The following is a 27594-nucleotide window of genomic DNA, read 5'->3' as shown; positions in this document are numbered from 1 at the left end:
GACGGGTGCGGTGGCGGCCGGTGTGGCGGGCGGGGACGGGCGCTGGTGCGGGGTGGCAGCTCCCGCGCCACCCCTGCCGTGCCCTGGTGGGGCCGGGTGCGCTCGGGGGCTAGCCCAGGCTCTCCCGCCCGACTGGGTAGGGACGGAGCGGCCTCCGCGGGGCCTCCACGCCGTTCTGCTGCCTGCGGCCTGAAGCCGGCGCCGGGGTCACCCCCTTTTCCCCCGGGGCACCGGGGCTGCCCTCTCACTGGGGCTGGGGGTCGTGGTTCGAGGGGCACGGTGTGCCCTGGCCTAGCCATGCTGCTCTTGTGACCCGGTGTCACAAGCGGGCGATTTAGATCATTTAAAGAATGCTGCCTGAGGTATCAGCAAAAGTGGTTTTAACGTGATGTTGTAAAAGTGCGATTTAACAAAGTTCAGTGTTTGCTCTGTGTGGTCATTTTAACCGTGATTCAAAACTACCAAGGCAGTGTCCAAGTTACCAAGGCAAAAAGTTACCAAGGCACGAACCGGAGTTAATGTAATATACTATGACTTCCTGCATGGTACCAGCTGCTAACGAAAGATCTGCTGTTGGGGAAAGGTCTCTGCCCCGAGGAGCAGCCTTGAGGGCATCCCAGCTCCGGGGGAAGATCGCTGCCCCGCAGCCAGCCTGCTTAGCACAAGGGGCTCAAAGAAGGCTCACTCAGGCCGTCATGGGATAAAGTGGTTGGCTGGTAGTCAAATTGCATGCAACAGGAAAGGTGAGTGTGAGACTCCTTGTACCCGCGACTGTCTTTGTTCCTTGATAAATTAATCTTGGAAAAGCCACACACTTTTCATGTGTTAATCACATGATCCATGTTCTGGGCTCATGTGCGTTGATGCTCGCTCTGTCACTGGGTTTTCAGAGAACAGACTGGATCTAGAGAAGTTCTTGGCTCGGGTGCAGCTTCAGCCTTTACCTCTTTTAGAGCCTGAACCAAACAACCGCAAGTTTGGTTACGGGGTCAAGTGCATCTGGCACACCTGGCCAGCCAGGAATGGCACCAGCAGCCACCACTTGATCCCTGTTGGTTGAACTCCGAGGGCTACAACCTTCTGCTGCAGACACAGCCTCCAATGGGGCATGAGTGGGTGTTGTTTAATATGTTGGCCAGGGAGAAAGCCCCTTGCCCCAAAAAACCCTTGCAGCATGGCTGAGGAAACGGATTCATCCCTCTTGCCTCCTTCCCTGCCCTCTGCCCCTGCCTGCTGGGCTTGGGGGACCCAGGAGGGTCCATCTTGGGCACTTCCACCAGCTCAGTTGCTCTCAGATGGTCTGTCTGCTTCTCATCCCGTCAAGGTCCAAAAAAGGGGGGTTGACCTCCCCAGTAAGGAGCCCCCAGCCAGTCACCCCCTCCCTCCCCAGTGTCCTGTTTTCTGAAAGGAGGATGGAGGCGTTGGGTAACATCCGTTTACAGCTGTCCAGACCCGGGGGAGCAGGAGTGGCAGCAGCTGCCAGGAGGGCAGAGGTAAGCCCTGCCTGCAACTCCGTGGTGGGAGGCATCCACCCCATGCCCATTGCCTGAGCTCAACAGGGGGACACTGAGCTGGGCCGGTGGCAGCAAAAGGTGGCTCCGAGGGCAGGAGCTGGCCTGCTTGTGCGGGGTGGTTGTCACTCGGCAGCCCCTGACCTACCTCCACACTGGCTGAGCTGCTCCTGTGGTCCCAAAGGCTTTGGGAAATGCTCTGAGCTGATCCCCATTCCCTCAGGGATTGGGATGTGGCTGGCACATGTGCCACCCCTCATGCAGAGGTCCCTTCCCCTCTCCAGTTCTTGGGGGCTTTTAGCATTGCACCAATCTTTAGGCTCAAAGGAAACCCCCCAGTCGAGGTAAGCTCAGCAGGGCTCAGCGCTGCAGCAAAGGAGAGCTTCCCTCAGCTGGCAGTTTCCCAGCAAAACCTTTCAGATTCCTAAGTTTAACCCAATAAAATCCTTTTAGATAACCCCCCACGCATGTGCTGCTGTTGCCAGTGGGTGAACCCCTTGCTAGGGAAACATCCCAGTGCCAGCATCTGAGGGGACTTAACTGATGCTGCCCAGGGACCATGTGGGCAGGATCAGTCCTTTCTCCTTGCTGACGGACAGGGTGGCTCAGGCTGCGTACAGGCAGCTCTGCCATGGCTCGAGCAGAAAGACCTGGGGACATCAACAGCGAGGAGCAGTGGAATGGCTTTAGGGTGTGGCATGGATGAGGGGTGCTTGCAGGGGTGGGAGTTTAAACTTGGGTCCCACAGATCTTGTGTACCTTCAATCCCCAAAATGGGTCGGGGCTGCTGTGGCTTCAGCCCATCTTGTTTCCTCTTTGGCCACTTGTCCTCCTCAGTTCAAACTCCCCTTGTGCCACCACTGCGGGCCCCAACTTGGGGGCTTCCCCAGGTTTGCTCACCGTCAGTCTGGGATCCTTGTGGGATCCAGGTGCCTGCCTCTCCTTATGCATGTTGGAGCAGTGCGTACTCCAGCCAAAAATATGAGTCAGGTGCACTCTTGCGAGGCAGAGCTGGGACGCATCCCATTGCCGATGGAAACACAGTGCATCAGCCTGTGGGATAAGATCCTCAGCCAAAAAATCCCATCCAAGTCTGCCTGCAGCTCTGTGGGGGCTTGGGCAAACTGCCCACTTTGGGATGGGTTTGCGTCTGCCCCTCCTGCCCAGGCTTGGTAGGGGGAAGCTGGCTTTTCCAGTCCCGATGGCACTGCTGTGCTGGTGCTCCTCGGGAGGCTCTTGGGAAGCGCGGCCCTGCTGCAGGGCCTGCAGCTCGCACCATGCATGCTGAAATCCCATCCAGTCACCGCGTGGGGGGGGGGGGGGGGCTGGAGGAAAGATGGGGGAGCAAGAAGCGGACCCTGCAAGGTGAACACCGTGGGTCTGCAGCAGGGGCTGTGCCAGCTGCCCAAGCATGAAGGCAAGTCTGTGGTCTCAGTCCTGCCCATCATCTAAGGATGCTCAGGGACAGTTTGAGGAGAGAGCCCCCCAAAATCTCCTTGGGCTCTAGCATCCGTCAGCAGACCCCTAACTCAGGGAGGATGGCAGCCACCTCATTGGAGCAGGAGCACAAGGCTGCTGCGTTGCCACAGCACTTGGCTCTGCACCACGAGAGCATTCACTGCAGAGCACAGCACGGCTTTATCTGGCCCCCAGCAGACCACCAACGCCAGCTGGGTTAAGTGGTGCACTGATGTCCTCCACAGCCCTCTCTTGCTGCAGCCAGCCCAGGCACGTCATGTGTGGTGGAGGATGGATAAACAGACACCACTCTGTGCTAGCTCAAGAGCATCGGTGCCTGGAGCATCCCTATCATGAGAAGAGCTGGGTCGCTACTTCCATCCAGCCCCTTCCCACAGCACTATAGAGCCTGCACTGCCTTTCAGAGCTGGAGCAGCCCCTAGAGCTGGCCCGGCTCCCTGCTACGGTGGGGCTGCTGAGAAGCCCCTCTGCATGGCATCTGGGAATCACTCCAGGATTGCTTACCAGACAGCCTTAGGCTCAAGAGAAGCAAGGGCAGGGAAGGATTGTTCATGGGATCCACATGGACTGCTTTTCCCCCCTTTCCCTTCCTCAGGCTAAAACCTTACCCTTTCCCATGCTAAAACAGGCCCAACTTGTTTCTCCCCGTGGCCCAGTGCCAGAAGCACCAGTGGGAGTCAAGGCACTGATCCACACGGGGAAGGCTGAGCTTTGCTGCTTCCATTTTCCTCCCTTTTCACTATTAATGACAGTGGTCAGGTAAGGACATTGTGTATATGAGCTGTTGCATTTATTTACTGGAAAAGCCCCAGCAAGTTAACCCCAGGGCTCTTGGGTCAGTGAGGGAAGCATGAAGGAAAGCACAGAGCAACTCAGAGTGACAGAGCTCCTGAATGCCCGCAGGGAGGTGAGAGCCAGCGCTGTGCCAAGATGCTGGCTGCCCCAGACCTGGGGTGCAGCTCCCATGGGGGTACCAGGGCTGCAAGGCATGTGGTGTGGTAGGGCTGTGCTGGGTGATGCTCACAGCACTTTCCCACCCGCTCCGCCTGCAGCCTCCCCACATCCTGGCCATTTCTGCATCTCCACTGCTGGCACACTGCAGTGTACTGGGGGGTGTTTGCAGCACCAGGGTGGAAGCCAGCACCTGAGAAGAAACAGGAGCAAGCAGCCTGGAAAGGCTCAGGGCGGGCTCAGTGGGGCCGAGCAGAGTTAAGTACTAGAGCCAGTCGATGCCAGCTGAGAATGGGGAGGTTAGCTCAGGGTTAGCGGCGTGACTATGGCAAAGGAGCCAGTGGCTCCACAAACCATCCCATATCCCCTCAACACACCCAGGGGCTGTGCCTTACCCTAGGGTTAGAGGTTTCCAAGCTGGTGGAGCCAGCTGGTGGGTTGATGGCCACACTGGGGTTGTTGTGGCCCTGCTGCCACTCAGGATGCTCGCTCACCCCGAGGAGCCCAAACTCTTGTGTCTCTGCTGTTGGATGCTACTTAGCCTCCACGTCCTGCTGCTCTCCAGCCATTTTCTTCCAGTTCTTATTTGGTGGCTGATTTGATCTTGTGGATGGCATATGGGCTTGACTCCTTGGGCATCCAGATCTCCTCCCCGGCACAGCCCTGGTGCTCCACTGCTCCCTCCATGGCCGCTGTCAGCTCTGGGCTGAAGATGCTGTCAGTGGCCCGGTAGGTGCGGGTGAGGTGGCGAAAGGAGGAGTCTGAGGAGCTGTCATCAGGAAGGTCTTCGTCCTGCTCATCCCGCAGCTTGGTTCTGCTCAGCTCCAAGCTGCTCTCCAGCTCTGGGTCTTTGAGAGCCTCCCCCACCTCCTGGAGGAAGGTTGTTTTGGGGCTGATGATGCACAGCAGGACCATGAGGCCTCCTGAGACCCCGCAAAGAAAGTAGAGGCCAACTTTCTCTGGGATGCCTGGGGGGCAAAGAGCAAAGAGAGACATCAGGGTACAAACCACCTCTGTGCAGTACCAGTGCCTGGAAAACCCCCTCTGCCCAGCACGTAGGAGGAAGAGGAGGGGAGCAAGGGCGCCCTCAGCATCCAGGCTGCAGAGGCAGGACAGACCCTGCCCCAGGGATCATGGAAGCATCACCCAGAGCCTCATCAGTACCCACCAGTGTCCTGAAATGCCCCTTTCCCCCTAGGAAATCATCCCTTTGGGATGTGAGGTAGGCAGGGCAGGGGGAGGAATCATCTATCCAGAGAGTAATTTCCCCTATCATGGGAAGTTTTTGCCCACAGAGTGGTGCTCTCCATTCGTGCCCCTGCAGGCAGGGCAGGAAAGAAGACCCAGTGGGTGACTCAGCCCCTTGGAGAAGGAAGGTCCGGTCCATAGGCAGGACTCCAGCAACATTGGGACCACTGATGCTACGGCGTCTCAGGGCTCATTCAACCACTGAGCTCCCGCCCTACATGTCTTGTCCCTCAAACCCAGCACGGGTGCTTGGTGCCCTTCTCCCTTACATGCCGGCCGACCCTGCTGGAGGCGTCTGGGGTCTGGCTGCCTCTGAGCCAAGCCCTGGGCTGAGCGGGAGGCATCACAGGACCCAAGCCACCCTCCCAAGCCTGTTTTGCTTCCCTGGGTGCTGCGTGAGAGCTGGTGAGGGCACATACCCCAAAGGTGGGCAAAAGCTGCCAGAGAGCTAGTAAAAATCATCCGGTCTTCCCGGAGCCTGGAGAACCTGGGCCCTTTGTACCAGCCACCTGCAGCAAACAAGGGGATGCGGGCTGAGGCGTGAGGTGCTCCCCAGCACCCCGCTGCCTGCCTGCCTGCCCCTGTCTGCCTCCTTCCCTGTGCCACACTCCCTCCTTCCTGCGCAAGCACTCCTCTGCCTTCGGGGATGCTCCCCTGTGGGTCCTCCTCTCCCCTGCTCCCTGCAGACCACATCTCTCCAGCCCCTCAGACACGGGCACCGACCAATGGGTGGCTTCAGCCACAGGACAGCAATGCTGGGATGGAGCTGCAGGGCTTGTGCCAGCAGTGGGTATCACAGATGCAGACAGGCCATGGAAGGGGTGGTTTTGGCATAGCCTGCCCCCAGTATTACCATGCATGTAGTCCGAAAGCAGGAAGGGGTCTGAGGTGTCAGGGCCCACCTCCTCCAGCAGCTGCTTGGGCACTGCAAGGAGAGCACACACTGAGCATCACCACCCCACTCCTCCCCAGCAGCCTCCCCAGGGAGCCCCGCGCCCCTGCCTGCATGGCACAGAGTGGGCAGAGCAGGGGCTGAGCCAGTGGCCCTCGTGTCCTCAGCTCTGCGGGTGGCTCTCACCACATGTGTAGGAGACTCGCAGCTGTTTCTTCATGCCAGGGAGGCACGGATCCCCAAAGGTAGCCTGGTCAGCAGCCACAGTGCAGTTCCCCTTGCGGTGGCACTTCTTGGAGACCCTCCTCAGGGCGTCTGGAGCCAAGCACTCTGCAAAGACATGTGGCATGGACCTGCAGGCAGACCTGTCTGCCCCTGCCTGCTGGGCACCAGCTAGCTAGGGCCAAAGGGCACAGGTGCAGCTCGATGGCATACTTGTTCCACACTCTCTGCATGGTTTCTGGCCCCATTTCTGGCCCAAACTATTCTGGCATACCTATATGGGGTCCCCCAGTGTTCAGGGAATCACACTCTGGTTTGCCCCTGAGGAATCGTCCATAATTTGCAGAATAAATCGCCAGGATGGATTTTGGTCGGCACTGCAGCCTCAGCTTGTCATTCTCGCACACAGTCTTGACCCGATGGTTCCCTGGGGAGTGACACTGCAGAGCGTCCCAATGCATCCAGAATCACCTGCAGCCCCCTCCTCCCTTAGCCCAGCCAAGGGTCTGAGATCTGCCAAGGGCAGGGCTGGAGGAGGGCTGCAAGATACAGGAGCAGCTTGGTTCCCCTCTCTGTCCTTTTCTGAGCAGGTGAGGCAGGGAAAGAGCCCACACAGCGCTGCCCAGACCCCACACCACCTCACCTGGCCGGCACTTGTAGGAAGCGATGAGGTACTTGTGTGTCCCAGGGCACGGGTCCGGGCCAAAGACTTGGCTGTGCACCAAGAACTGGCACCACTGCTGGTCCTGGCACTCAGCCAGCAGCTTCTGGAGAGGAAAGCACGGCAGATGTGAAGATGTGTGAGGAGTCCTGAGTGTGTTCTCACCTTCTCTTCCGCGGTACCATCACCAGACTGAGGGAGATGTACTCTAACCCCGCAGAGGTGCTGCTCGTGCCCTGCGCCTCTCCGCAGTCACCCTGCTTCACGTGTCAGTTCCTGAATCGGTTCCTCCCCTGCACCCACACGGAGCTGTGGCAGGTCTGCCAGTACCTGTGCTGGCACTCAGCCACGCCACACGTCTGCAGCACCCGTGCAGGCGTGCACACTGACACGGCTCCGTGCAACACCCGTGCGGGCGTGCACACTGACACGGCTCCGTGCAGCACCCGTGCAGGCGTGCACACTGACACGGCTCCGTGCAACACCCCTGCGGGCGTGCACACTGACACGGCTCCGTGCAACACCCGTGCGGGCGTGCACACTGACACGGCTCCGTGCAGCACCCGTGCGGGCGTGCACGCTGACACGGCTCCGTGCAACACCCGTGCGGGCGTGCACGCTGACACGGCTCCGCGCAACACCCGTGCGGGCGCAGCCGCAGCGCGGCTCGGTGCGCTCAGGCCCCCGCCAGCCGGCTCCGTGCAGTGCCCACGCGCGGCCACAAGGTGGGGACGAGGGCTCACACCACCGGGCCGCCCGGGCAGCGTCCCCGCGGGGACTGGGGCGGCCTCTGCCGCTGCCGCCGCCCGCCACCCAGCCAAGCCTGCGGCTCCGGCCGGGCCCCCCGCGCAGCCTGGGCCGGATCCGGCCCTGGGGCTGGGGCTGCCGGCCGCCAGCGCGCCCCGCGGTGCTGGGCACGCTGCAAGCCCCATCAGCAGGCAGCCTGCGTCCGAGCAGAGGCTGCCGGCGGCTCGGCGGGGCGGGGCGGGGCGGGGCCGTGGCTTGTTCCCGAACCCCGCTGCTACCGCTCTGGGAAACTGCCCTGCGACTTGGGCCCTGGGATCCCACCACCTGAGATGATGGAGCCCCTTTTCATCTCTCCTTCCTCTCCTCTGTCCCTGTTCCCCCCAGCCCGGGACTTAGCCTCCTCTTGGTCTTCACTGGCTGCCAGAAGTTCAATTGAAGGAGGAAATGTAATTAATTCCTCTCTCTGGGGTTTGCCTAAGCAGAGCTGACCTGCAGCAGCAGCCTTGCTTTCTGCTCTCCAGACGTCCCTTCTCCAACGGCAGCCTCCAGGCAGTGGGGAACCCAGTCCTATTCGACCACAGTCCCACAGCAGGAGTGGCTCCATCTCGCTGCAAACCTGAGCCACACAAATCCTCCTCACAGACCCATCCTTCAGTCTCTGCATCTGTGCTGGACCATATTCTCCGTCCTGTGCTTGACACACAAGCTCTGGGAACCCTGACTGTGTTTGCAGGGTGGTTTGTGGGGCTGGCTTGGCGCCATGCCAGCAGTCTGGCTCAATGCTTGCAGAGCTCTGGGGATGTGTGGGATGCTGGGAGGGGATATGCAGCTGGACCAGGACCAAACAGCAAAGCCTCATGAGCTTCCAGAGCAAGGAACTGCCCCTCAGCTCTTGTTCCTCTTCTCCGGCTCCATGTTCCCCTTCCCTACAGCCGGCTACAAGCAGCTGGGTTTGCTGTGGTTTTGCCCCAACCCTAGCAAGGAGCTGGAATAGAAAAGTAGCACAGGAAAATATGCGCCCATCGAGGGACCCTCCTGCCAGCCCCCACTACATGTTCTGGCTGCCCTGGGTTTTTCAGAGCCCTGTGACTCCTTTCATTAATCTGCTGCTTGGGAGCTACCAGCATGGATGGGTGCTTCTGGCTGGGGAAGAGCCAAGCTCTGTGCTAAGCCCAGGGGATGCATCTGCAGAGCTGAGTGCAGCACCCCAGCATCCCTTGTAGGACTCTGTGCCACTTCCCAAGCCTGGCACCCTGGCTGCTGCAACAACCGTCTCCTGGCACCCAGCCCCAGCTGCAAGGGCTTCCTGCGAGCCTGCTGCATCCTGCAGGATTAATCAAAAAAACAGCTCAAGATGCAGCAGTGCCTCCTTCCAGGCTCCTCTAGCAGGGCTGCCCCACCCTGGGACCCACGCCAGAAGGTCTCATCCTCCCTCGTCTAGCAAATACGCTCCAGAAAAAAGACCCCAAGGGTGAATCTCAATGCTGATGGCTGCAGCCTCCCCCAGGGCACAGGAAGGCTGCAGTGTCTGCAGCCACCCAGGCCAAGCAGGCAGCCCGGTGACCTGGGGAAGGAGGGGTGTGCCTCCTGGTCGCTTGGGACCCCTGCCCTTACCAGGTGGGCCGTGGTGGACGTGCACTCCGTGCTCTCCTGGGAGGCATTGCCAGGACTGGGGCAGAGGTTGGGGCTGGGCACACGACGCCCATAGAAAGCACCAAGGATGCTGATGGTGGTCTTGTGAGGGCAGACGATGAGGAGCTGCTCCCCGTCACAGGTGTGGGCAGTATGGTTCCTCAGCACCTTGCGCAGGTACCCTGGAAGGGGACAGCATGGCAGGCATTGGCCAGAGGAGACACTGGGACCATGGTGGTGGTGGTTCTTGGGCTCCCAACAGCTGGTAGCAGTGAGGATGTCCTGGGCTGGGCACTTATGGGGTGAACAGGATCAGAATGGGGCTGCGGCAGAGAAGGTGGGCTTGCAGTAAATCTTATACCCAGTGTTGCAGCCAAGAGGCTGGAAAGCAGCATGGAGTAGCTGAGCTGGTTAGCAAATGGAACTGAAAGCTGGAGGTAGGATGACAGGTCAGAAGAAACACATACAGAAGAATCCCATGAGGGGTTTAGAGAAAATGAGGCTTGTTATGGAGACATGGGGAAAAGAGAGCAAGGGTGAGCCAGAGATGATCACTGGCTTTGGAGGAGGATGTAGTCTGTCACATGGTTCCGAGCCATGAGCTGGAGGAGAGAAGGGTCCAGTGACTGCTGCAAGCTCCCATGGTTGGCTGGGTCAGTGGGAGAGCCAATGGATGAGCATGAACCACCAAGTCATCATCTGAGCCCAGCTGACCCTGGGTCTCTCTGTGGGAGAAGCCCAGTGCATCAGTGTGAGCCATTCCCAGCCCATGGCCTTTCTGATGGGCACTGGCCTTTCTCTCCCTGATTTCCTGGCACAGGGTAATTCTCTTTTAATCCTGCTGAGTTTGTGTCCCAAACTACTTACCCTGTTGTTTTCCCTACAAGGAACAGTCAGGTGGGGCTGTCCTGCCCAGCCTTTAAGAGGGTTTATCATAGAGCTATCATCTCTGGCTGGTATTAGCTGTGCTGGATGCTGGGTGAGTGAGGAAGCCGTTTTAATAAAATCTCTGCAAGCTTCCAGGGGTGCTCTGAGCAGGCACTGGCTGCTGGAGGAGGCTGAGGAAGCAGGAAAAGCTGACAAAAAATGAAGCGTAGGGCCCTGGACAGAGGAGTTTCCCTCAGGCCTTTGAATTAAACAAAAGCAAAGGGGAAGCATGATTTTGAGGCTGGGAGGTGGGGACAGGCAGGACCCTGGGCTGCTGGGTGGCTCACAGACCTCAATCCCCAGCTGTGGCATCCCTGGAGGGACTGGCACCCCAGCCCCAGGCCAGTGCTGGGGTTTGAGGCAGGACACACCCCCTGTACCCCAGCCCCCAGTGTGTCAAACTCCCCCAAAACAATACAAGAAGATGGGAGTGCCAGCTCTGAGCCCCGTGCTTGTCCCTCCGTGCCTCTGCAAACTGGTGCCAGGCTCAGCTGCACAAAGGGCGCCTTTCACCTTCCCTGCTGCCACTAACCCTTTGGCATCTGTGGCTAGCATCCCTTCCTGGGAGAAGTCAGAGGATATGGCAGGGAGCTGCCCCTGCTCAGAGTTAATCCTTACCTTGAACATGGGCAGCTGTTAGTATTTCTCTTTTTGAAAATGGGATGAGCTAGTGGGAGGGCCACAGCCCTTTGCAAGCAAGCCCTTGCTTGCTCTTCAGTGCACTGGATGAGAGAGGGAAGGAGAGGCAGAGGAGGGTGGATGGAAGCAGGCAAGCTGTTTTAGTCAGGTCAAAGCTCCAGCGAAATGCAAAGATGCTCCTTGGAGGTCACAGAGATGGATCAGCCCCCTGGGGTGCAGTGCCTGCAAAGAGGGGGGCAGAACAAGCCCCATCCTGCCCCTCTCCTCTGGTTGCCCCATATCACTGGATGCTGGGGGCCGTGAGGGGCACAGGACCCTGCCCAGGCTGCTGGCCCTCACCTCCTTCCTCTCCAGGCCTGTGGCAGCAGCTAGGCTCTTGTGCAGGCTCCAGAGCTGCCCAGGGTTGACTGCTGGCGTTGACTCCAAACCCACCTGCCCATACCTAAGAGGGCTGGCAGTGGGGCTGCCCAAACCCCCTGCTGCTGGGCCAGCCCTGGGCACAGTGAGCTGAGCCAGATCCTGGGGGTGGTGGGGGATGTGGGGAAGGAATAGGGGAAAAAATATTTTTCCCCAAATCCAGCCTGCCTTGCAGCAGACACCCTCCTCTGCTGCCATGCTGGCTGCAGCACTGGCAGTTTTTATTTTATAACTGAGGCTCAAGGAGCGCCACAGGGACAGAGGTTTCTCCATCACTCCATTTTGGGGCAGGGAGCAGTTGTGAAGATTTTTTTTTGGGGGTGAAACCATAGCAAGGAGGCTGCAGGCAGATTTTGCAAGTGGTTTTCGTCGCCTGCTGGTGCTGCTGACTCAGTCCCTGATGTTGTGGTTGTGCTGTTAGCTCTGCCCAGATGAAATCACATCCTTTCCACCACAGCCCGCCCTGCTGCGCTTGGCAGCATCATGCCAGGCTCTCACACTGCCCAAGCCCAGCAAAAGCAGAGAGGAAGGTGTGCATGGCTGTTTCTAGACAATCCCTCAGGGGAGGGAATGGCAGCCCCCAGGCACTCAGCCTGCCTGCACTCATTCTGGGTGTCCCAGGCACTGGGGCACAAGGGATTGTGAATTTCTGCCTTGGCTACATCTATAAGACTCACTGGTGCTGCCTGCAGAGAGAGGATCTGGCCCTTACTGTGCCTTGGGGCAGTGTGGCCTGCGGCCCCCTCTACTCACACACAGGTGGCTCTGGCTGGGGACCACAGCTGCCGGCTCTGGCCAGGGACTCAGTACAGCTTCAGCTCATCTCTTCCCTCACCTTCTCAGAGCATCAAAGGCTTGCAGGGGAGCCCTGGGTGTGCCAGGAGCCTTCAGCTCCACACATGCCCCAGCACTGAGGACATGAGCATCATGGCCGGGGGGTCTCAGGAAAGCTCGGAGGCTGTCTTAAGATTCGTTTGTTTGCATTTCTGCCTCCAAACTGCCCAAGGGAGCCCAGCAGCAGCACAGGGAGCTGCTCCCTTGCTCACACTGGGGCTGTGGGACATGCACAGGGTGTTTTCAGATAACAGCCCTGCCATGGGGATAAAAAATATCCCAGTTTTTTTGGCAACCTCCCTCTGGCCTGCACTGCTTTGTCCATATACATGCAAATACCCCACCAACCAGCTGTCACTTTGCCCTTCCCTCACACCGGCACTGTCCCCAGCATCCCTTTCCACCCTGACTGCGCCCCGACTCACCAGAGAGCTCCGGGCTGGCCTCCAGTCCCACAGCTAGGCAGAGGAGGACCAGAGCTGCTGCTGGCCCTACCAGAGTGACCATGGTGCATCTGCTGCTGGCTCTGCTGTGTCCTACCAGGCAGCCTCTGCTGGCCCAGTCCTCGGCAGTGGCTGGCGCTGGGGCTGGCAGCGTGCGGGGACAATGGCTCACTTCTCTGCTCTGCCAAAGCACCGGGGCTGGGCAGGCGCCTGTGTACCCGCTCTTTGTCTGCTGCCCAGGGCTAGGGGCTGCTCTGGACAGCTGGGACACTCTCAGCACAGGGACACCTCCCACGGGGAGGGAGGGGCGTGTTTCCAAAGGCGCTCTGTGGTGGGTGAGTGGGTGCCATGCCTTGGCATCACTGTTGCCGGTGGAGAAACCGGCAGCTGTTCCTCCCGAGCAAAGGGTCTTGGCAAGCTTTCCAGTGTGCTCCCTGCTTTCTCACAGACGTGGTGAGGCAGACATCCAGATACACATGTACCATAATCTCCATCTCAGCAAATGTCCGGCCATTCACCATTTGAAGAGGAAGGGAAGGGCTGCCTGTGTGGCCTCCCAAGGTGCCTGTTCCTGCAGAAAAGGCAAACGCCCTCCCCACATGGAACACTGCAGGCAGGGACCTCATTGCTGCTGCTATTCTTCCCCTGCAGCCTCCACAAGACCAGATACTGGGGCCTCTGACATCTGGCAAGGAGAGCACTGTGCCATTCTTGTCCCCCCCACCCCGCAGGAGTTAAAACCCTGCCCACTATTTCAGCTGGCAGCTGGGAGGGAAATGCAATGGGCAGGAGCTGCTCAATCTGGCAGTGCTAGGAGCCGGCCCGGCTCCCTGCAGGCTCCTGCATCACCCTGGCAGCACACATCACCCAGGGGTCTGCAGTGGGAGCTGGGGGGAGGGAGCAAGATGGGCACCAAGCTGAGGGTGCTGCTGTGGCCCTGCTTGGCACTTGCAATGCTATTAATTCATCCCTCTTGCTTAGGAGAACATCAGGCAGAGTTTCCTGTCCCACCAGGTGGAGTTTTAAGTTCTCCAAAAGCTTTGATGGGGCAGAAATAAAAATGCTCTCCAGCCCCTCCTGTGCAGTCACCAGTGTAAGCACCACTCCAGGCTGTGCAGCAGGACGCAGGAAAAACATCTCCCTTGGGGAGACTCCTCTGGGAGCTTGCAAAATCATTTCCCAGCCTTAGGGTGGATGCTTTCTTATCAGGGTTTGATTATTTTCAGGAAAGTCTGGGCCTACCTGAGCTGGTGTGGGGGTGTGGGTGTGTGTGTGGGGGGATAGCTGGGTAGGGTGGGGGTGTGTGTGTGCACGCGTACTGAGTCAAACAATCAGGATCCCCATTTTGTGCAAAGCTCTGTACCAGCTACAGGGTCCCAAGGTGCAAGACGGGACTTGCCCAAGAGAAAAGTTAAGACTGTTAGGTGCTGGGAAGCCATCTCTGCTTGGACAGCAGCCAGGATGATCTGACAGCGACTGTTTCCCTCCCATCCTGGGGAGAAAAGCAAGCTGGTCATCCTTCCTGTGAAACGACCCAAATTCCAGGAATGGGGCCCTGCCAGGGATCAGCCCTGCAGACATCCCTTCCCATCATGGTGCCATGCACGACCCCAGCTGGGCTGCTGCCAGCAGCACTCTGGGGTTCCCCTGCTGCACTCCAACACGCTCCAGCCTCTTTGCTTTCCTTGCTTGGCCATTTCACAATCCTTCATGCCCAAGGTCTGCACCCTGGCAGTGCATGGCTGGCTGCAAAGAGCCAGTGGCAGGCGGCCAGGCTGCCTCGCTTGGCTTCCCTGAACCCTCGCCCTGCTCAGCCCTGGCTCCTGCAGCGAGGGGTGTTCAGGGGAGCCCACCTGGGGGGACCCCTGGGGGTGGTGGGCAGGGAGAGGAGCTGTATCCTCCCTGCTGCCAGCTGCCCATCCTGATGCAGCAGTAGGAGGTGGGAAGGCAGTGCGAAGGTCAGCTCGGTTCACCCCAAAGGGTGACACAAGAAGTGGTGAGCCCTGGGGCACCAGCGCCTGGGTGTAAGTGTGGGAGGGTAGCGAAGGGGCCAGAAGACCAGACCCGAGCAGCACAAGGAGCGGCAGGCCAGATGCTTCCCCTGCAAAACCCCCCAGCTCCCAGCTGTGAGGTGACAGCAGGAGGCCACCAGCCCAGTGCTCAGAGGCACCAGTGCCGTGCCTGGGCTGGTGCGATAGACTGACTTGAAGGGGACCCGTAAACACGTCCAGATAGACCCGTGCTGAGTCACGGCTGGGAGGCCCCGCAGCTTCCCCCTCCCCTCCGGGAGGTCCTGGCGCGCACCCCATTGCTCCTCCCTGCTTCAAAAGGAAGGAAAGGGCAAGCCCCAGCCCTCCGAAAACGCAGCCGAGGTGCTTGAGCTGCCAGCCGTCTCAAAGCGCCCCCCATTCAAGCTCCGCAAAGGACTCACCAACTCACCACAGCAGTAGGTGGCCAGCGGTTCCTCCCCACACCGCCGGGATGGAGAGTCGGCAGCACAGCACCACCAAGGAGCCTGAGATTGAGCTGTTTGTGAAGGTGGGTCTCGGCAAGGGGGCAGTTGTTCTTCGGCAGTTCCCTGCAGGCTCATCCTCACCAGGCTCCAGCTGGGCACAGATGGTGGAAATTCATGGGTGTCTTCATGTTTCGGGAGGCTGGAGATGGATGGGTACTGACTTTGGGATCGCTTGCCATAACGGGTGGCTAAGTGCGTGTCCAGAGGAGGGGACCAGGTGCGGGGTGGCGCGGGGACTGATGGGGTGTCACACCATGGGACGTCTAGGATGCTGGTGTCCTAGAAGATGCCCTGGTCTCATGGTGGTTGTGTACCCCGGGCGAATGGTGCTGCTGGAAGCTGGTGTAACAAAGGACCAGGCACACATGCGTCTCTTGAAACTCAGATAAGACAAGCCCCAGCCTGGGCGCAGCAAGCAGGAAGGCTGAAAGCAGCCACTTCAGCTTCTCCTGCAAGCCAGGGTTGCGAAACAGAGTGCGAATGGCTTGGGGAGCCAGCGTGGGTGCCCACATGTGGGTGGGATGGGGTGACTTCACAGAGCACCCCGGGGGGATTATTCACTAGAAATGGTGGGGTTTCCCCTCTCCCCTGTTAAGCAATTTTCTTAACACTTCCTCTGGAACATTTTACCACTTGAGTTCAAAATACCTGCAGCAGACATGCGGGTTGACATGAGGAGCCAAAGCTGGTGGCTGATAATTGTGTGTGCCAGCAGCGATGCCAGCAGGGCACTGGGACATGCTGTCAAGTGACAGTGGCTGGGGTGAGTGATGCCTCCCTGTGCCACCACATCAGGGTTTTAAGGGTGGTTTCCCTGTAGCTGCTCAGTTCTATGGGCTTCGCTCCTCTTCTCCTCGAGCAGCTCAGTGCCCAAAAGGACTGCAGTGCCTGGCCAGAGGCACCAGCTTCCCTGGCACAAGCAGCGGGCAGTGCTGGGCGCTGCTTTGCTTGGGTTGTGGTTGGATATACATGTTAGAAAGGATTAGCTGAGCCTTCATGGAAGGAACCTCCCCCATTTCACTTGCCAAAACTGTGGCCATGGTGGTGCCTGGCAGGCACTGAGCTCAGCTGAGACAAATCCAGAGTGTCTTTTCTTGGTGAAAGTAATTCAGATCTTGAATTCCCTTCTTATCACCGCTTTTTCCCCAGAGTGGCTGAGGAGAAGAGGAAAACGATACATGAGGCGACTGCAAAGGTGGTAGCATGTTCAAGGGGATTTTCAGAGGGAAGGGAAACAGAAACCAAAGCAGCAGTGTCGTCATGACTTCCCCTATACCTTAATTTAGCGCGAAAAAACCCTTCTGGCTTGTCTTTTAACAGACAAATTGATGCTATACCTCCTCCTCCTCCTGCCATTGAGGACCCAGTTTTACCAAAGTCACAGCAGCTGCTGGCTGCAGACAGGCACCCTCCCACGCCATTGGCATCTCCCAGCTCTCCTGGGCCGGGGTCTGCCCTAAGATGTGGATGCCAGTGCAGCCCACAACAACTGTAAATCACAGGGAAGCAAGTGTGCCTGCAAATGCCTACTGGCATGCTGCCCCTGCCCAGCTTCCACTTTGGCAAACGCTGAACTTAACTCGGTGAGGATGGGGAGGGTACGAAGCAGCTCCTGCATTGCTTTGAATTTGGGGCAGGTGGTCCTGCCATGGTCTCACCCTGCCATGGTCCCACTGAGACTGTCATCTCACCGTCTGGGAGGCCCTCCCTGTCCAAGAGGAGCCTCTGCCCCTCAGCCTCACAAGACATTTAGCCACCCCCAAAGCTGCTTCCCAGCTTTTTGGGTGGCTATAGGAACCATGGGCAGGTCCTGGTGGGTGCTGAACACTTAGGAGTGCCCTAAGCATGCAGAGCTGCTTCCTCCTCTTGCCACATTTCATGCTGTTTCACTGAGGGGGAAACCACAGGAACTGCTAAGTAACTTTGGGGTTTTAATGCCTTGTGAGGCCTCAGAGGACTGAGGCTAAAAACCTGCACCTCCCTGGAGATGCTGTGCTAGCCCACACTTGGGTTTATCCATTATCTGGAGGGAAAAAGAGTGAGGAAAGTCAGTCTAGGGGGGCTGTCAGCTCTGCACCCCCTGCCCTGGTCCCTGCTGCAGCGTGGGGAGACGCTCTTTCCACAGAAGGAAGAGAAAGGCTTCCCTGCTGTGCTGCTTGGCTTTTGCTGGGGAGGGTGGATATGTGGCTACAAGTCTCCGCTGCACTCCCCCAGCTCCCGAAGGGCTCTCCCCACAGCTAGGTGGGTGCCAGCAGGGCACTCCCCTGGCAGCGCCGGAGTGCTGGTAGAGCTTCCCTCCACTTCCTCCAGATAATTTGGCTCTGAGCATCCTAGGATGGGCCTGGCTTAATTTTTTTCCCCCTTGCAGAGGCCACCCTGATTTTCCTTTCACTCTGGCCCAAAATTCCCCACCTCTCCACTTCTAAAAGACAAGGGGGAAAACCAGCCTGAGCTGCTTAGAGGCTGGAGCTACAAGACACGCACAGAGAAGCCTGAAGCAGACGAGCGCAGCCTGAGCCCAGCACAGCCCCAGTGAAGGACATCCACCCGACTGTCCCCTCCAACACCACCACTGCCCCTCATGAGACTCTGCCAGAGCCACTCACTGCCTTGGCTCAACACCACAGCTCCTGTGGGGCCAACAAGATAAATTGCAATTAATCTCCCTTGATCCTTGCGCTAAGTGAGGAAAGCAAAGGGGAGTGCAGTCGGCTGGCTGCCCTCTGCTGCCACCAGTGAGGGCCATCTCAGGAGAGCAGAGAGGAAAGCATGGGTCTTTATGCTGGGCAGCCACAAAAACACATTTTGAGCTGTTGCTGTTGGAGATGCTCCAAAGGATGACATTAAGTTTAGCTTGTAGGTGCCAGCAACAATGGGTAAGGGAAGGGGAGCAGAGATGCCCTGCTCTCCTGCCAACGGGTAGCCCTTGCCGCTGATCTGTGACTCACTCCTGCAGCTCCCTCGCAGGATGTCCGATACACACAGAGAAGCCTTATTTGTTATAAGCTGACACGGGACACTCCTGAGCAGCAGCTACCCAGGAGCATTTCTTATTAATAGCCAGCAAAAAACCTCATGTGTGAATTCAGCTTCACTTCTGAGTATATCTCACAGAATCAATATGTTTCTCAGTTCCCATTTCCTTTCTCAGGAGCATCATCTCATGACAGCTGAGAACAGGAAATAATTGTTAAAAGTAATTTTATTCCTCTGGCAGGACTAAAAGGTGTTGGCAAGGGGAAAAGCAGACCATCACCTCCAGCTGACCACTCAGAGCATCGGGGTTTTGTTTTAATCAATTTACCATCTCCCTTAGGGTGAGTTTGAGGCTGATGTATCTCTCCTGGAGAAGCTGAGCACTCCAGAGCCCACAGGTTCCTGGGCACCTGTAGATACAGACAGGTGGCTTGTAGCACTTACCTCCAGCCCAGGAGAGCCAGGCACAGGTCTCTGCATCTTCTGCTAATGAAGCATCCTCAGCCATCCTGTCTTTAGGGCCCCAGCAAGGTGTGATCTCTGGAGACAGCTCCACCTGCCCACCCTGGATGTTACTGCCACTACTTAACTACTGCACCACCAGACTCTCCCAAATCTCATCCTCCTCCTGCTTAGCCTCTGGACTTCAGCTTGCCAGCTGGCATCAAGGCTTAGCACAAAGCCAGGGGGCACGAGCCATCCCACCAGGGCTCATGTGCTGACACAAGCTGCCCTGTGGAAGCAGCACCCCTCTGTGAAGGAGCTGGTGTGAGCCATGCTGCTCCTCCCTGCAGTGGCAGGATTGCCTCGTGCACCAGAGGACCATAGTTCACGCGCAGCTGAGGAACCAGTTAATTGTCTTAAATAAGTTGAGTTTCCTGTGAGCCATTTTACCTCTCATACCAGGGTGCAACTTCCCCCTTTGAGCCACATCTGTGCCAGTCCTCATGCACTGGGGCAAACCTGTCCTGTTCCTCTTGACCAGACTCCTTTAAAGGAGTTTCAGTCCTTTTTGCAAAGGCTATTTTCAGCTGCTGCATAGCAAGGAAAATCACTCCACCTGCTGCTGCTTTCCCTTGGGATTGCTGCATGGGCATCATCTGGGTGAGACCCTGATGTGGGAGCCCTGGTGGGACTGAGGCAGGTTGTCCAAGCTCCTTGCTTTCCCATGTCCCTACTGCTGTTTGACCCCATCCTGGTGACAGAACCTCCCCTTAGTGTTGACATGCTGCGGCTGTGTCCATGCAGAGAGGTTGAAAGGGACTGTCTGCACATGATTGAAACTTTAGGAGCTGACACGTGGCTTTGTGCCCCACTGATGCTGGGTGGGATGCCACCACGAATCCACATCTGCACAGCCCTCCCACCCCCAGCCCCTGCTCCCTGAGGCTGAGGAGGCTGCTTGGGTGGTTCTTGGCCATTATCAGCCCCGGGAAGTCATGCTTGGGTTCATTAAATGCAGGCAGATACTAACAGTACACGAAAACAAACCGCTCTTTTCCTGGCAAACATGAGCACATTTCCCTTCTCACCACCCTCTCCAGCCTGGCCTTCCAGCCAAGCAGACCCTCCCTTCCTCCACATCTATCAGCAATAACCCTCCACCTCCTTCCCCTGCCTCCTTCTCCTGTTCCTTCTGGCTTGATCTCAGATTTCTGGGAAGGATCTGACCCTGGGCATCCTGAGCATGCTCTCTGATGCTTTCCGGTGGCAGCAGGGCCATGGCTCAGGGAGGGGATCCTACAGCCTAGCTCCTGGTGCCAGGAGGGGCTCCCTGCAGCATGCAGTGCTGGGATGCTGGGCCAAGCCCCCTATGTGCCTTCCTCCTGAGACCAGCTCTGGTGGCTCTCCACCTCCCAGGCATCCCATCTGGGCGGGGTGGGCTCAGTCAACAAGTTAAATGCATGTTTCTCTGCTTTCCTGGCAGGCTGGTCTGGATGGAGAAAACATTGGAAACTGCCCCTTCTGCCAGCGCCTCTTCATGGTGCTGTGGCTCAAAGGGGTCAAGTTCAATGTCACCACAGTGGACATGACCAGGTGAGATGGCACTACAGCCCAGCTTTGTGCCAGCAGTGGGGTGAGACACCCCTGGCACAGCCTTCCCCATCAGCACTTTCCTCCCTCGTGGCCACGCTGCAGTCAGTGTGCCACTGGGAGAGGGATGGGGTGACAACCCCTGCCTGCACACTGCCCATCACACTGTGGGGTGCAGGGGGTGAGCCAGCAGACTCCAGCCACACACCAACACAGGCATGCGACAGGGACCCGCTGTCCTGCTGGATGCGGTTATGAGACTGAGGCACCACAGGGCAGACTGGGAGGCTGAGGGGGCATTTCTCAGCCCCTCCCAAACCCACAAAAGTGCGCAAGTGGGGGTGCTCCCAGGCCTGTGCCCCCTCCTACACACCCACCTCAGCCTTGTCCATTTGCCCTGGGGAGGCTGGCAGATGCAGACAGGCTGCAGGCTCTGACCCCACTTACTTTCTCTACTCTAGGAAACCTGAAGAATTGAAAGATTTAGCGCCGGGCACCAACCCACCCTTCTTGCTGTTCAACAAGGAACTGAAAACAGACTTCATTAAGATTGAGGAGTTCCTGGAGCAGACCCTGGGCCCACCCACGTAATTGCAAGCTTGCTCCTTTCCCCATGCACCGGTCAGGCACGCCACAGCATTGCATAGTGCTTGGCAGATTGGGAAACCAAGGCAGGGTGCTGGGAGGTGCCAGAGACCAGCTCAGGGAGGGGGCTGATTCCCCACCCAGCACCCTGAGCCATGCTTTGCAGGGCCAGGGGTTGCAATGCTGAGGGGCTGCGTCCCCCAGGGAAGGTGGCAGGTTGGGCTGCAAGGGGACTGGGATGGGTTAGAATGGAAAACAGTGGGAGGAAATGCACTGGTCTCTTGGCGCAGGCAGAGCTGGCGGGAAGAGGGAGAACACAGGGAGGTCCCTGCAGGCACAGGGACCCCGAGAGCTGGTGGTTTTGCAGCTGGCTGTGGCAGTTGGTGTTGAGGTGGTGGTGGTGGGAATGTGAAGCCCCCATTGCCCGTGCATATCTGGTATGCTCAGCTAAGAAAAAGCAAATGCCCTTGCTTGAATGCAATGGCGCAGCTGGCCAAAAGGGCTGCTGGGGGAGCTGGGGGGTGGTACCCCCTTGAGCTTATGCAGGGCCCTGCCTGCAGCTCACCAAGCCAGCCCGTGCTGTGGCGACAAGCCCTCCCACCAGTGCGAAAGAGGAAGCTTCAAATGCATTTGTCATCTGCCGCCTTGGACATGTCTGCCCTTGCAGTGCGCCCTGCATCAGCAAACAAAAGACTGTTCCTGAGGAAGTCACGGGAGCTTCTGGCTTCCCTGGACCCCTCCCGTGCCAATGCATGTCCTCTGGGCTGGGTCAGAGCTGTCTGCAGGCAGAGCTCTGCTCCGGGGCTCTGCTGCTACCAGTGTCCTCCAAACTGTGGAGTTTCTGCCCTGTGATTGTTCCCCCTAGCAAACGCCCAAGATAATGCAGCTCTCAGGGTGGCAGCTGTAGTAATTTAAAGCATCATCATTGTCCCACAACCTTCATCCTCCAGTACCAGCCCTGGGCACTATGGCCCAGGAGATAATGCAGCTGACGACCACGCAGCTGAATCTCTGCTTCCATCCTTGCCTGCACTGATGTAAGTGTCTCTTTAAAGGTATCCACACCTGAGCCCCAAGTACAAGGAGTCCTTTGACGTGGGGAGTGACATCTTTGCCAAGTTCTCGGCGTACATCAAGAACCCACGCAAGGAAGCAAATATCAGTAAGAAATGTGGCTGGGGGCTGCAGGGCTGTGATCTGCCATGCTGCTGTGGTGGGGAGAGATGCTTTTGTCTGTGGGCAGATCCTGTGACCGTGTTAGGGCTTCTGCTGCTGTCCCCACCAAAGCCTCCTCGGCAAGTGGAGGAGCGGGAAGGAAAGGTGAAAGCAGTCCAGTGCTCCAGGAGGCTAACAGCCCCTTGTGCAGGTGCTGGGGAGAGGGGTCCTGGAGGGGAGCGTGGGGTGATGCTGCTGGCATCCCCTGGGAGCAGAGGCTCTGGCCAGGGTCCTGTGCTGTACGTGACCGGTGTAGCCCTTAGGGCTTTGTCCCTGTATGCAAAGCCTGGGAGAGTCTGAACCAACCTGGCACAGCCCTGCTGGGAGCCCAGGGCACCAGGCTAGTTGCACTTGTTTCCCTGCCCACCCAGACTTCGAGAAGGCCCTGCTGCGGGAGTTTCAGCGGCTGGATGTCTACTTAAACACTCCCCTCCCCGAGGAGATTGACCAGGACAGCATGGAGGACATCACTGTCTCCAAGAGGAAATTCCTGGACGGAGACCATCTGACATTGGCTGATTGCAACCTCCTGCCCAAACTGCATATCATCAAGGTAATGGCACTGGCTCCCAGGGCCAAGGTGCGGACCCACTCCAAGAGGGGATGACAGGGTGGGGTAATGTGAACAGGGGCCTGGGGGTCTTGTATTCATCCCCCCCCAAGCCAGAGAGCGAATATTCTGTGGTCCAGCAAGTCTCAGCCTCCTCCTTTTCTCTCTAGATTGCAGCCAAAAAGTACCGTGACTTCGAGATCCCAGCGGACATGACGGGCGTCTGGCGCTACCTCAACAATGCCTACGCCTGTGATGAGTTCAGCCACACATGTCCCGCAGATGAGGAGATAGAGCACACCTACTCCAGTGTCTCCAGGAAGATGACCTAACGCCACTGTGGGGTGCACCAGTGGCACTGCCCCTGGCCAAGCCCTCCACCTCCACAGTCCTGACACAACCAAACCCTGGCTGAAGGAGGGACTGGAGGGGGTTTATGGCATGGCTACCCTTTGCCTTTCAGAAATAGCGCCTTGCTTCACAGCTCCCTGCTGCTCTCTCCTCCTTCTCCTCCTCCACTGGCTGGCTGCAGCCCCCCTCCACCATCAGTGCTGACCGCACATATGGATGGGTTCCTGCATGGCTGCAGTGGCAACCGCATCCCTACTTCCCAGAAATGGGTCTCACAGCCTGTGACCACGTGCCACAGGAAAAGCAGAGCACTAGCCTTCCACAGCGGCACTTTGGTGGAAGAGATGAGACCTCACTCCAAGATGGCTGGGCCAGCCCTGCCTCTGCATCGGCTGTTGGAGCTGCTGTGCTCTGCCAGCCCTGCGCGGTCCCAGCCATCCCGTGCATTTGGGAAGAGTCATCCCAGGATCCCAGGGCATCACCTGGGCTGGAGCTGTCTGAATTTGCCTGGTCGCCCTTCTGCACAGCACCCTGCAGCTTGCATTTGGGCAAGCCCTCTCTTCCACCAAGGCATCCAGGCTCCAGCTGAAGACACCGAAAGGCTCTGTCCCCAGTAGTTTGTCACAGTGACAAGTTGCTCTCACTGCCAGAGAGTTGCTATGTGCATCTATCTCCCTGTTAGGACATGGGGGCAGGTGCCTGGCATGAAAAGTACCAGGACCTGCTGTGGGAGGGAAAAAGGGATGCAGGGTCTTGCAAAGGGCTGAGGATGGAGGGCTGAGAATCAGGGCATCCCTCCCATGTGCGCCAGCACCCAGGGCCATGTGCTGCTGGCTGCAAGGTCTCATGTGGCTCCTGTGAGGTACTAAATCTCTCCCTGCCTTGTTGGACATCACAGGAGATGGAGCCATGGGCAGCTGTAGCTCCACCACTCCCTTCCCGGTCCACACAAACACTTCAGGTGCCTGACTGGGAGACAGAAGCACGGGGTAGGACATCTGCTGGTTTCCACACCGCAATACTGGGCAGCCTAAGCGAGCAGGCAAAAGCTGCTTTGCAAAGCGCTTTGTCTGTAGGAAATATGTGGGCAGGTTTAGTGCTCCCTGGCTCAGCATTGTGCCTTTCCAATGTTGCTGATGCAAGAGGAGTCAAAGCTGCTCTGCACAGCCATGACATCCCATCCTCCTCCATCCAATACCCCCAGTTCCCCCAAGGGCTCCTGGTAGAGCATGTGAACTCAACCAGCCCCGTGGGCAAAAAAATACTGTACAGTGAGTGTGGTGGGTCCTGCCAGGACACGGTGACAGCAGACCCCCCCCCCTCCAGCCCTCACTGCCATTTCCCTCTGCACTAAAAGGTGTGTCCTTGCAAGCCTGTATCTGATAGCACTGGGTTTGGGGACTGGTTTTGTTATTAATGGGTTTTGGTTTGTTTGGGTTTTTTTTAAACTAAAACCAGCAATAAACTATATTGTAATATGCCTTGCTTTTGTACTGTCAGTGCACGGGCCAAGGCCACTGGGCATGGAGAGTGCTGCAAGGGGTAGAGAGGGCTCCTCTGCAGTGGAAAACCTTTTGAGATTTAGCTTAAGTGGAGCAGTAGCCCCCAGTCTCTGCTGCCCTGGATCACTGGAATGCATGTGGCAGCTCCTGTTCTGCCCGCAGGAGAGATGCCCCCTCCCTGAGGCACATGCACTGTGATCTGCCCATGCCACGCACATGATGGTGCGAGGATGCAGAATGTTGCACAGTGTGGGGTTGGAGTAACCACAGGATACTGCTCTGGAGCAAGGGATTTATTCAGCTCCTGCTGGCAGCCAGCATGTCCCTGTCAGGGCACAGTGGCAGCTATGCCTTGACATGGGTCCTGGAGGCCTGCTGATATGGGAGAAACACTGCCCACCACCCTGAATCCTCATGGGATTCTCCCCCTACCCCACAACACCCCTCTTCTGCTGCAGACCTGCTTCCCCTTTTCCCCACAAGGGACCAGAGACCATTCAAAGCTCTGTGCAAAGCAGCCCATAGCGAGGCATGGGTCATGGTTGGATGGGCCTGCTGGAAGGCAATGGGATAGTGGTGGCAGGGAGCAGGCTGGCAGGTAGGAGGCAGGCAGAGCTCCTTCTGTACCCCTCATTTGGAGACACAGTGTTTCCAAGCTGAGAGAAAAAGGAAAAGATACCCATGTGAGGGGCTGCAGCAGTGCTTGGCCCTGCTGTGCTTGGCCCAGGGAGGGCATCTCTTCTCCCAGGCTTTCCTTTGTCTTTGAAGTCAGTTCTAGGAGCACAGCTTGGGATCTGAATGCCTTAGTCTATACCATGAGCATCCTCCACCCCAGTCACAAGCACCTTCCACCCTGAGTCATGAGCATACTCCACCCCAAGCCCAGGCCCTGTTTGTCATGGCCTCTCTGCAGGTAAGTGGTGGTTTGGGTCCCAGGACCCATTGGGAGCTGGGCACTAACCTCTCTTGCTGGGTTGCTGAAGAGCCTGGTCTGTCTGGGTAAACCCCTGGCTCTGGAGCTCACCCACTGCCACCATCTTCCAAAGGACTGCATCAAGGTCTTCCACCTGCCGTGGCACAGCAAGCTCATCATGCGTGTGTGGTGCCCACCTGCAAAACCAGCCCTCAAGCCCCTTTCCCTCACTGCTGGACCAGGGAGAGAAGCAGTGTTGGCAACTGAGCAGGACTGTCTCAGTCCCCATTGACTGAACAGCAGGGACAGGGTTTGCTGGGAGCCCGTGGAAGTCGCCTGCCCGGTGGCATCGCTCTGGGCTGCCCTCCCCTTGGCCAGAGAGACACCCCCACTCACCAAGTGGTCAGGGACATCCTCCTGGAGAGTGCCTTTATTTCCTGAAAAAAGAAATATATGTGAAATACCATGAGCACACAGGGGCTATGGGTCCAGCATGGGGGGCAGGAGCCAAAGGAAGCTATGTCAGGAGGAGAAGAGACACAGCACCATCACCTGCTTCTCTCCATGCTCCCCTAGGGCACCTAACCCCCAGCACTCCTTCGTCCTTGATGCAACCCTTCACCTCTTCACAAGTATCCTAGTTCCTGCCTGCCTCCCTCCACGTTTGCCCCACACCAGCCCCATCCCTGGGTTCCATTCACCTTGAGCTCTGGGACTCACCCTTGCTATGAGCTGCTTTCTGGTCGTGGCTCACTCCTTCCCTTGGTGCAGACAGAGCCTGGTTCAGGTTCCTGGATGTCTGGAGACCTGCTAGAGGCTTGCTGTCAGCCATGAGGCCAACTGGACTGAACCAGGTTAACATTTGTTGGCATAAGATCTGGATTGAATGGGGAGACAGTGACAAGGACAAAGCAGATCATTCAAGGTGTGCTTGTTCCTCGGGCAGTGGGATAGAGAGCCTGAACATGGGCTACAGATCCCAAGAATGTCAGCCAGGTTGTTTAAGGGGGACTAGGGTTTGTCTCCTCACGTGGCCATGCATGCTAGTCTAGGCTAGGAGTCAAAACGCTGGCCATGGCACTGCAGGTGTTGCCTCAGCAGTGCCGAGCAGAGGGGAAGGATCCCCTCCCTTGACCTGCAGTGATGCTCCTCCTAATGCAGTCCAGGACACTGCCACCTTTGCCGCAAGGGCACATTGCTGGTTTCTGGTCAACTTGGTGCTGACCAGGACAGCCCTGGTGTGTCCTGGTGCCTGGTGGGGTTGTTTGTCCCCAGGGGAAGGACATGGCTCTTCCCCTTGCTGAACTGCACAAGTTCCCTCTCAGCCCATCTCTCCAGTTTGTTCAGGTCCCTCAGGATGGCAGCATGACCCTCGGGCACTGTCAGCCACCCCTGCCAGCTTTGCATCAACTGCAGACTTGCCGAGGGTGCACTCTGTCCCATCATCCAGGTTATTATTAATGAAGATGTTAAACAGAACTGTCCCCAGCACCGACCCCCAGGATGCACCACTAGTGCCTTTGGCCGGACTTTGTGCCGCAGATTGCAGCCCTCTGTTTGGCCAGGTTTCAACCCACCTCACAGCCCACTCACCTAACCCTGACTTTGCCGTCTCATCCATGAGGATGCTATGGGAGACAGTGCCAAAAGCTGAGGCAAGCAATGTCTGCTGCCTGGCGTTGCCTTCAGCCTGACTGCAATGGGCAGGCAGAGAAGGTCCCCATTAGCCATTGGGGTTCCCCCTGCCGCAAAAGACCCTTTTGAAGGCAGCTCTACGGCACCCCTGCCTGGCATCACTTAGCCAGGCTGCTGCACCGGTGGGAGCTGTGAAGGGTTAAGTCCAGACCACTGTTGTCCCAGGTAACACCTCAGGTAACACCAGGCAGAAATCTTCTCGGGGGAGTCTGTCCCATGCCCGGGTTGCATTGCTCTGAGGAAACAGATGCTCTAAGGCCATCACAAAAACAAAAATTAGACACATAGCTACGACTAAGGCAACAAGTCCCTTGCTGTCTGACTGTGTTTAATTGGAAACCAGCAGGCATGTCAGGGGCTTTCCAGCATCTTACCCTTCATCCCATCCCTCCCCCAGTGCCTGTCTGTGCACATCCCCTGGGAAGCTCCCACCAGGCTCTGGGAGCTGAGCAATCCCAAGCACTTGGCCTTGTATTTCCTTTGCCTCAGACACACGGTCAAGCTACTGAAGCTCTGGAAGTCCCCGTGCATCAGCTGTGCAGCGAGAGGAGCGCCCGTGCCTACTCATTTCCCAGAAGCACCAGGCAGCGTGCTGCACCAGGCTGCTTGCTGTGGCCACTGTAGCGGATTGTGGGGCTGGGCTCATGCTGTCCTT

At 57.8% G+C, this 27594-nt stretch overlaps 2 protein-coding genes across 4 annotated transcripts; one reads left to right on the top strand and one right to left on the bottom strand.

Annotated features, from left to right (window-relative positions):
- Nucleotides 1-3754: 3754 nt before the first annotated feature.
- On the bottom strand, nucleotides 3755-13865 carry LOC102049809 (protein eva-1 homolog C-like). Of its 2 annotated transcripts, XM_055727228.1 has the most exons (8): nucleotides 12586-13865; nucleotides 9326-9525; nucleotides 6947-7070; nucleotides 6578-6730; nucleotides 6268-6411; nucleotides 6043-6114; nucleotides 5609-5698; nucleotides 3755-4909 (listed from the first exon to the last, which is right to left on the bottom strand). In XM_055727228.1, the coding sequence occupies exons 1-8, from the start codon at nucleotides 12665-12667 to the stop codon at nucleotides 4524-4526; spliced, it is 1251 nt and encodes a 416-aa protein (XP_055583203.1). In that variant the 5' UTR covers nucleotides 12668-13865; the 3' UTR covers nucleotides 3755-4523. The 2 variants fall into 2 exon arrangements, with proteins under 2 accessions (XP_055583203.1, XP_014132738.1); XM_014277263.3 differs by lacking the exon at nucleotides 5609-5698 and having other exon boundaries at nucleotides 12586-13864.
- A 1002-nt stretch (nucleotides 13866-14867) lies between these two features.
- Nucleotides 14868-24310, top strand: CLIC2 (chloride intracellular channel 2). Of its 2 annotated transcripts, none has more exons than XM_055727230.1 (6): nucleotides 14868-15141; nucleotides 20022-20131; nucleotides 20590-20715; nucleotides 21769-21884; nucleotides 22300-22481; nucleotides 22649-24310. In XM_055727230.1, the coding sequence occupies exons 1-6, from the start codon at nucleotides 15085-15087 to the stop codon at nucleotides 22808-22810; spliced, it is 753 nt and encodes a 250-aa protein (XP_055583205.1). In that variant the 5' UTR covers nucleotides 14868-15084; the 3' UTR covers nucleotides 22811-24310. The 2 variants fall into 2 exon arrangements, with proteins under 2 accessions (XP_055583205.1, XP_005435866.1); XM_005435809.4 differs by having other exon boundaries at nucleotides 14898-15141; nucleotides 21769-21875.
- Nucleotides 24311-27594: the final 3284 nt, after the last annotated feature.

The sequence above is a fragment of the Falco cherrug genome, chromosome 15 (assembly GCF_023634085.1).
Source record: "Falco cherrug isolate bFalChe1 chromosome 15, bFalChe1.pri, whole genome shotgun sequence".
In the NCBI taxonomy this organism is placed as follows: Eukaryota; Metazoa; Chordata; class Aves; order Falconiformes; family Falconidae; genus Falco; species Falco cherrug.
Note: the sequence above shows the minus strand (reverse complement) of the source record. Positions and strands in the feature narration are given on the sequence as shown.

Excerpts from the sequence above, each read along its gene's own strand:
- CLIC2 (XM_055727230.1), top strand. The coding sequence starts at position 15,085 with ATGGAGAGTCGGCAGCACAGCACCACCAAGGAGCCTGAGATTGAGCTG. Across the intron at positions 15,142-20,021 it reads AGATTGAGCTGTTTGTGAAG|GCTGGTCTGGATGGAGAAAA; the intron begins GTGGGTCTCGGC and ends CTTTCCTGGCAG. Across the intron at positions 22,482-22,648 it reads CCAAACTGCATATCATCAAG|ATTGCAGCCAAAAAGTACCG; the intron begins GTAATGGCACTG and ends TTTTCTCTCTAG.
- LOC102049809 (XM_055727228.1), bottom strand. The coding sequence starts at position 12,667 with ATGGTCACTCTGGTAGGGCCAGCAGCAGCTCTGGTCCTCCTCTGCCTA. Across the intron at positions 6,731-6,946 it reads TTCCTACAAGTGCCGGCCAG|GGAACCATCGGGTCAAGACT; the intron begins GTGAGGTGGTGT and ends GTCACTCCCCAG. Across the intron at positions 6,412-6,577 it reads CACTGGGGGACCCCATATAG|AGTGCTTGGCTCCAGACGCC; the intron begins GTATGCCAGAAT and ends ATGTCTTTGCAG.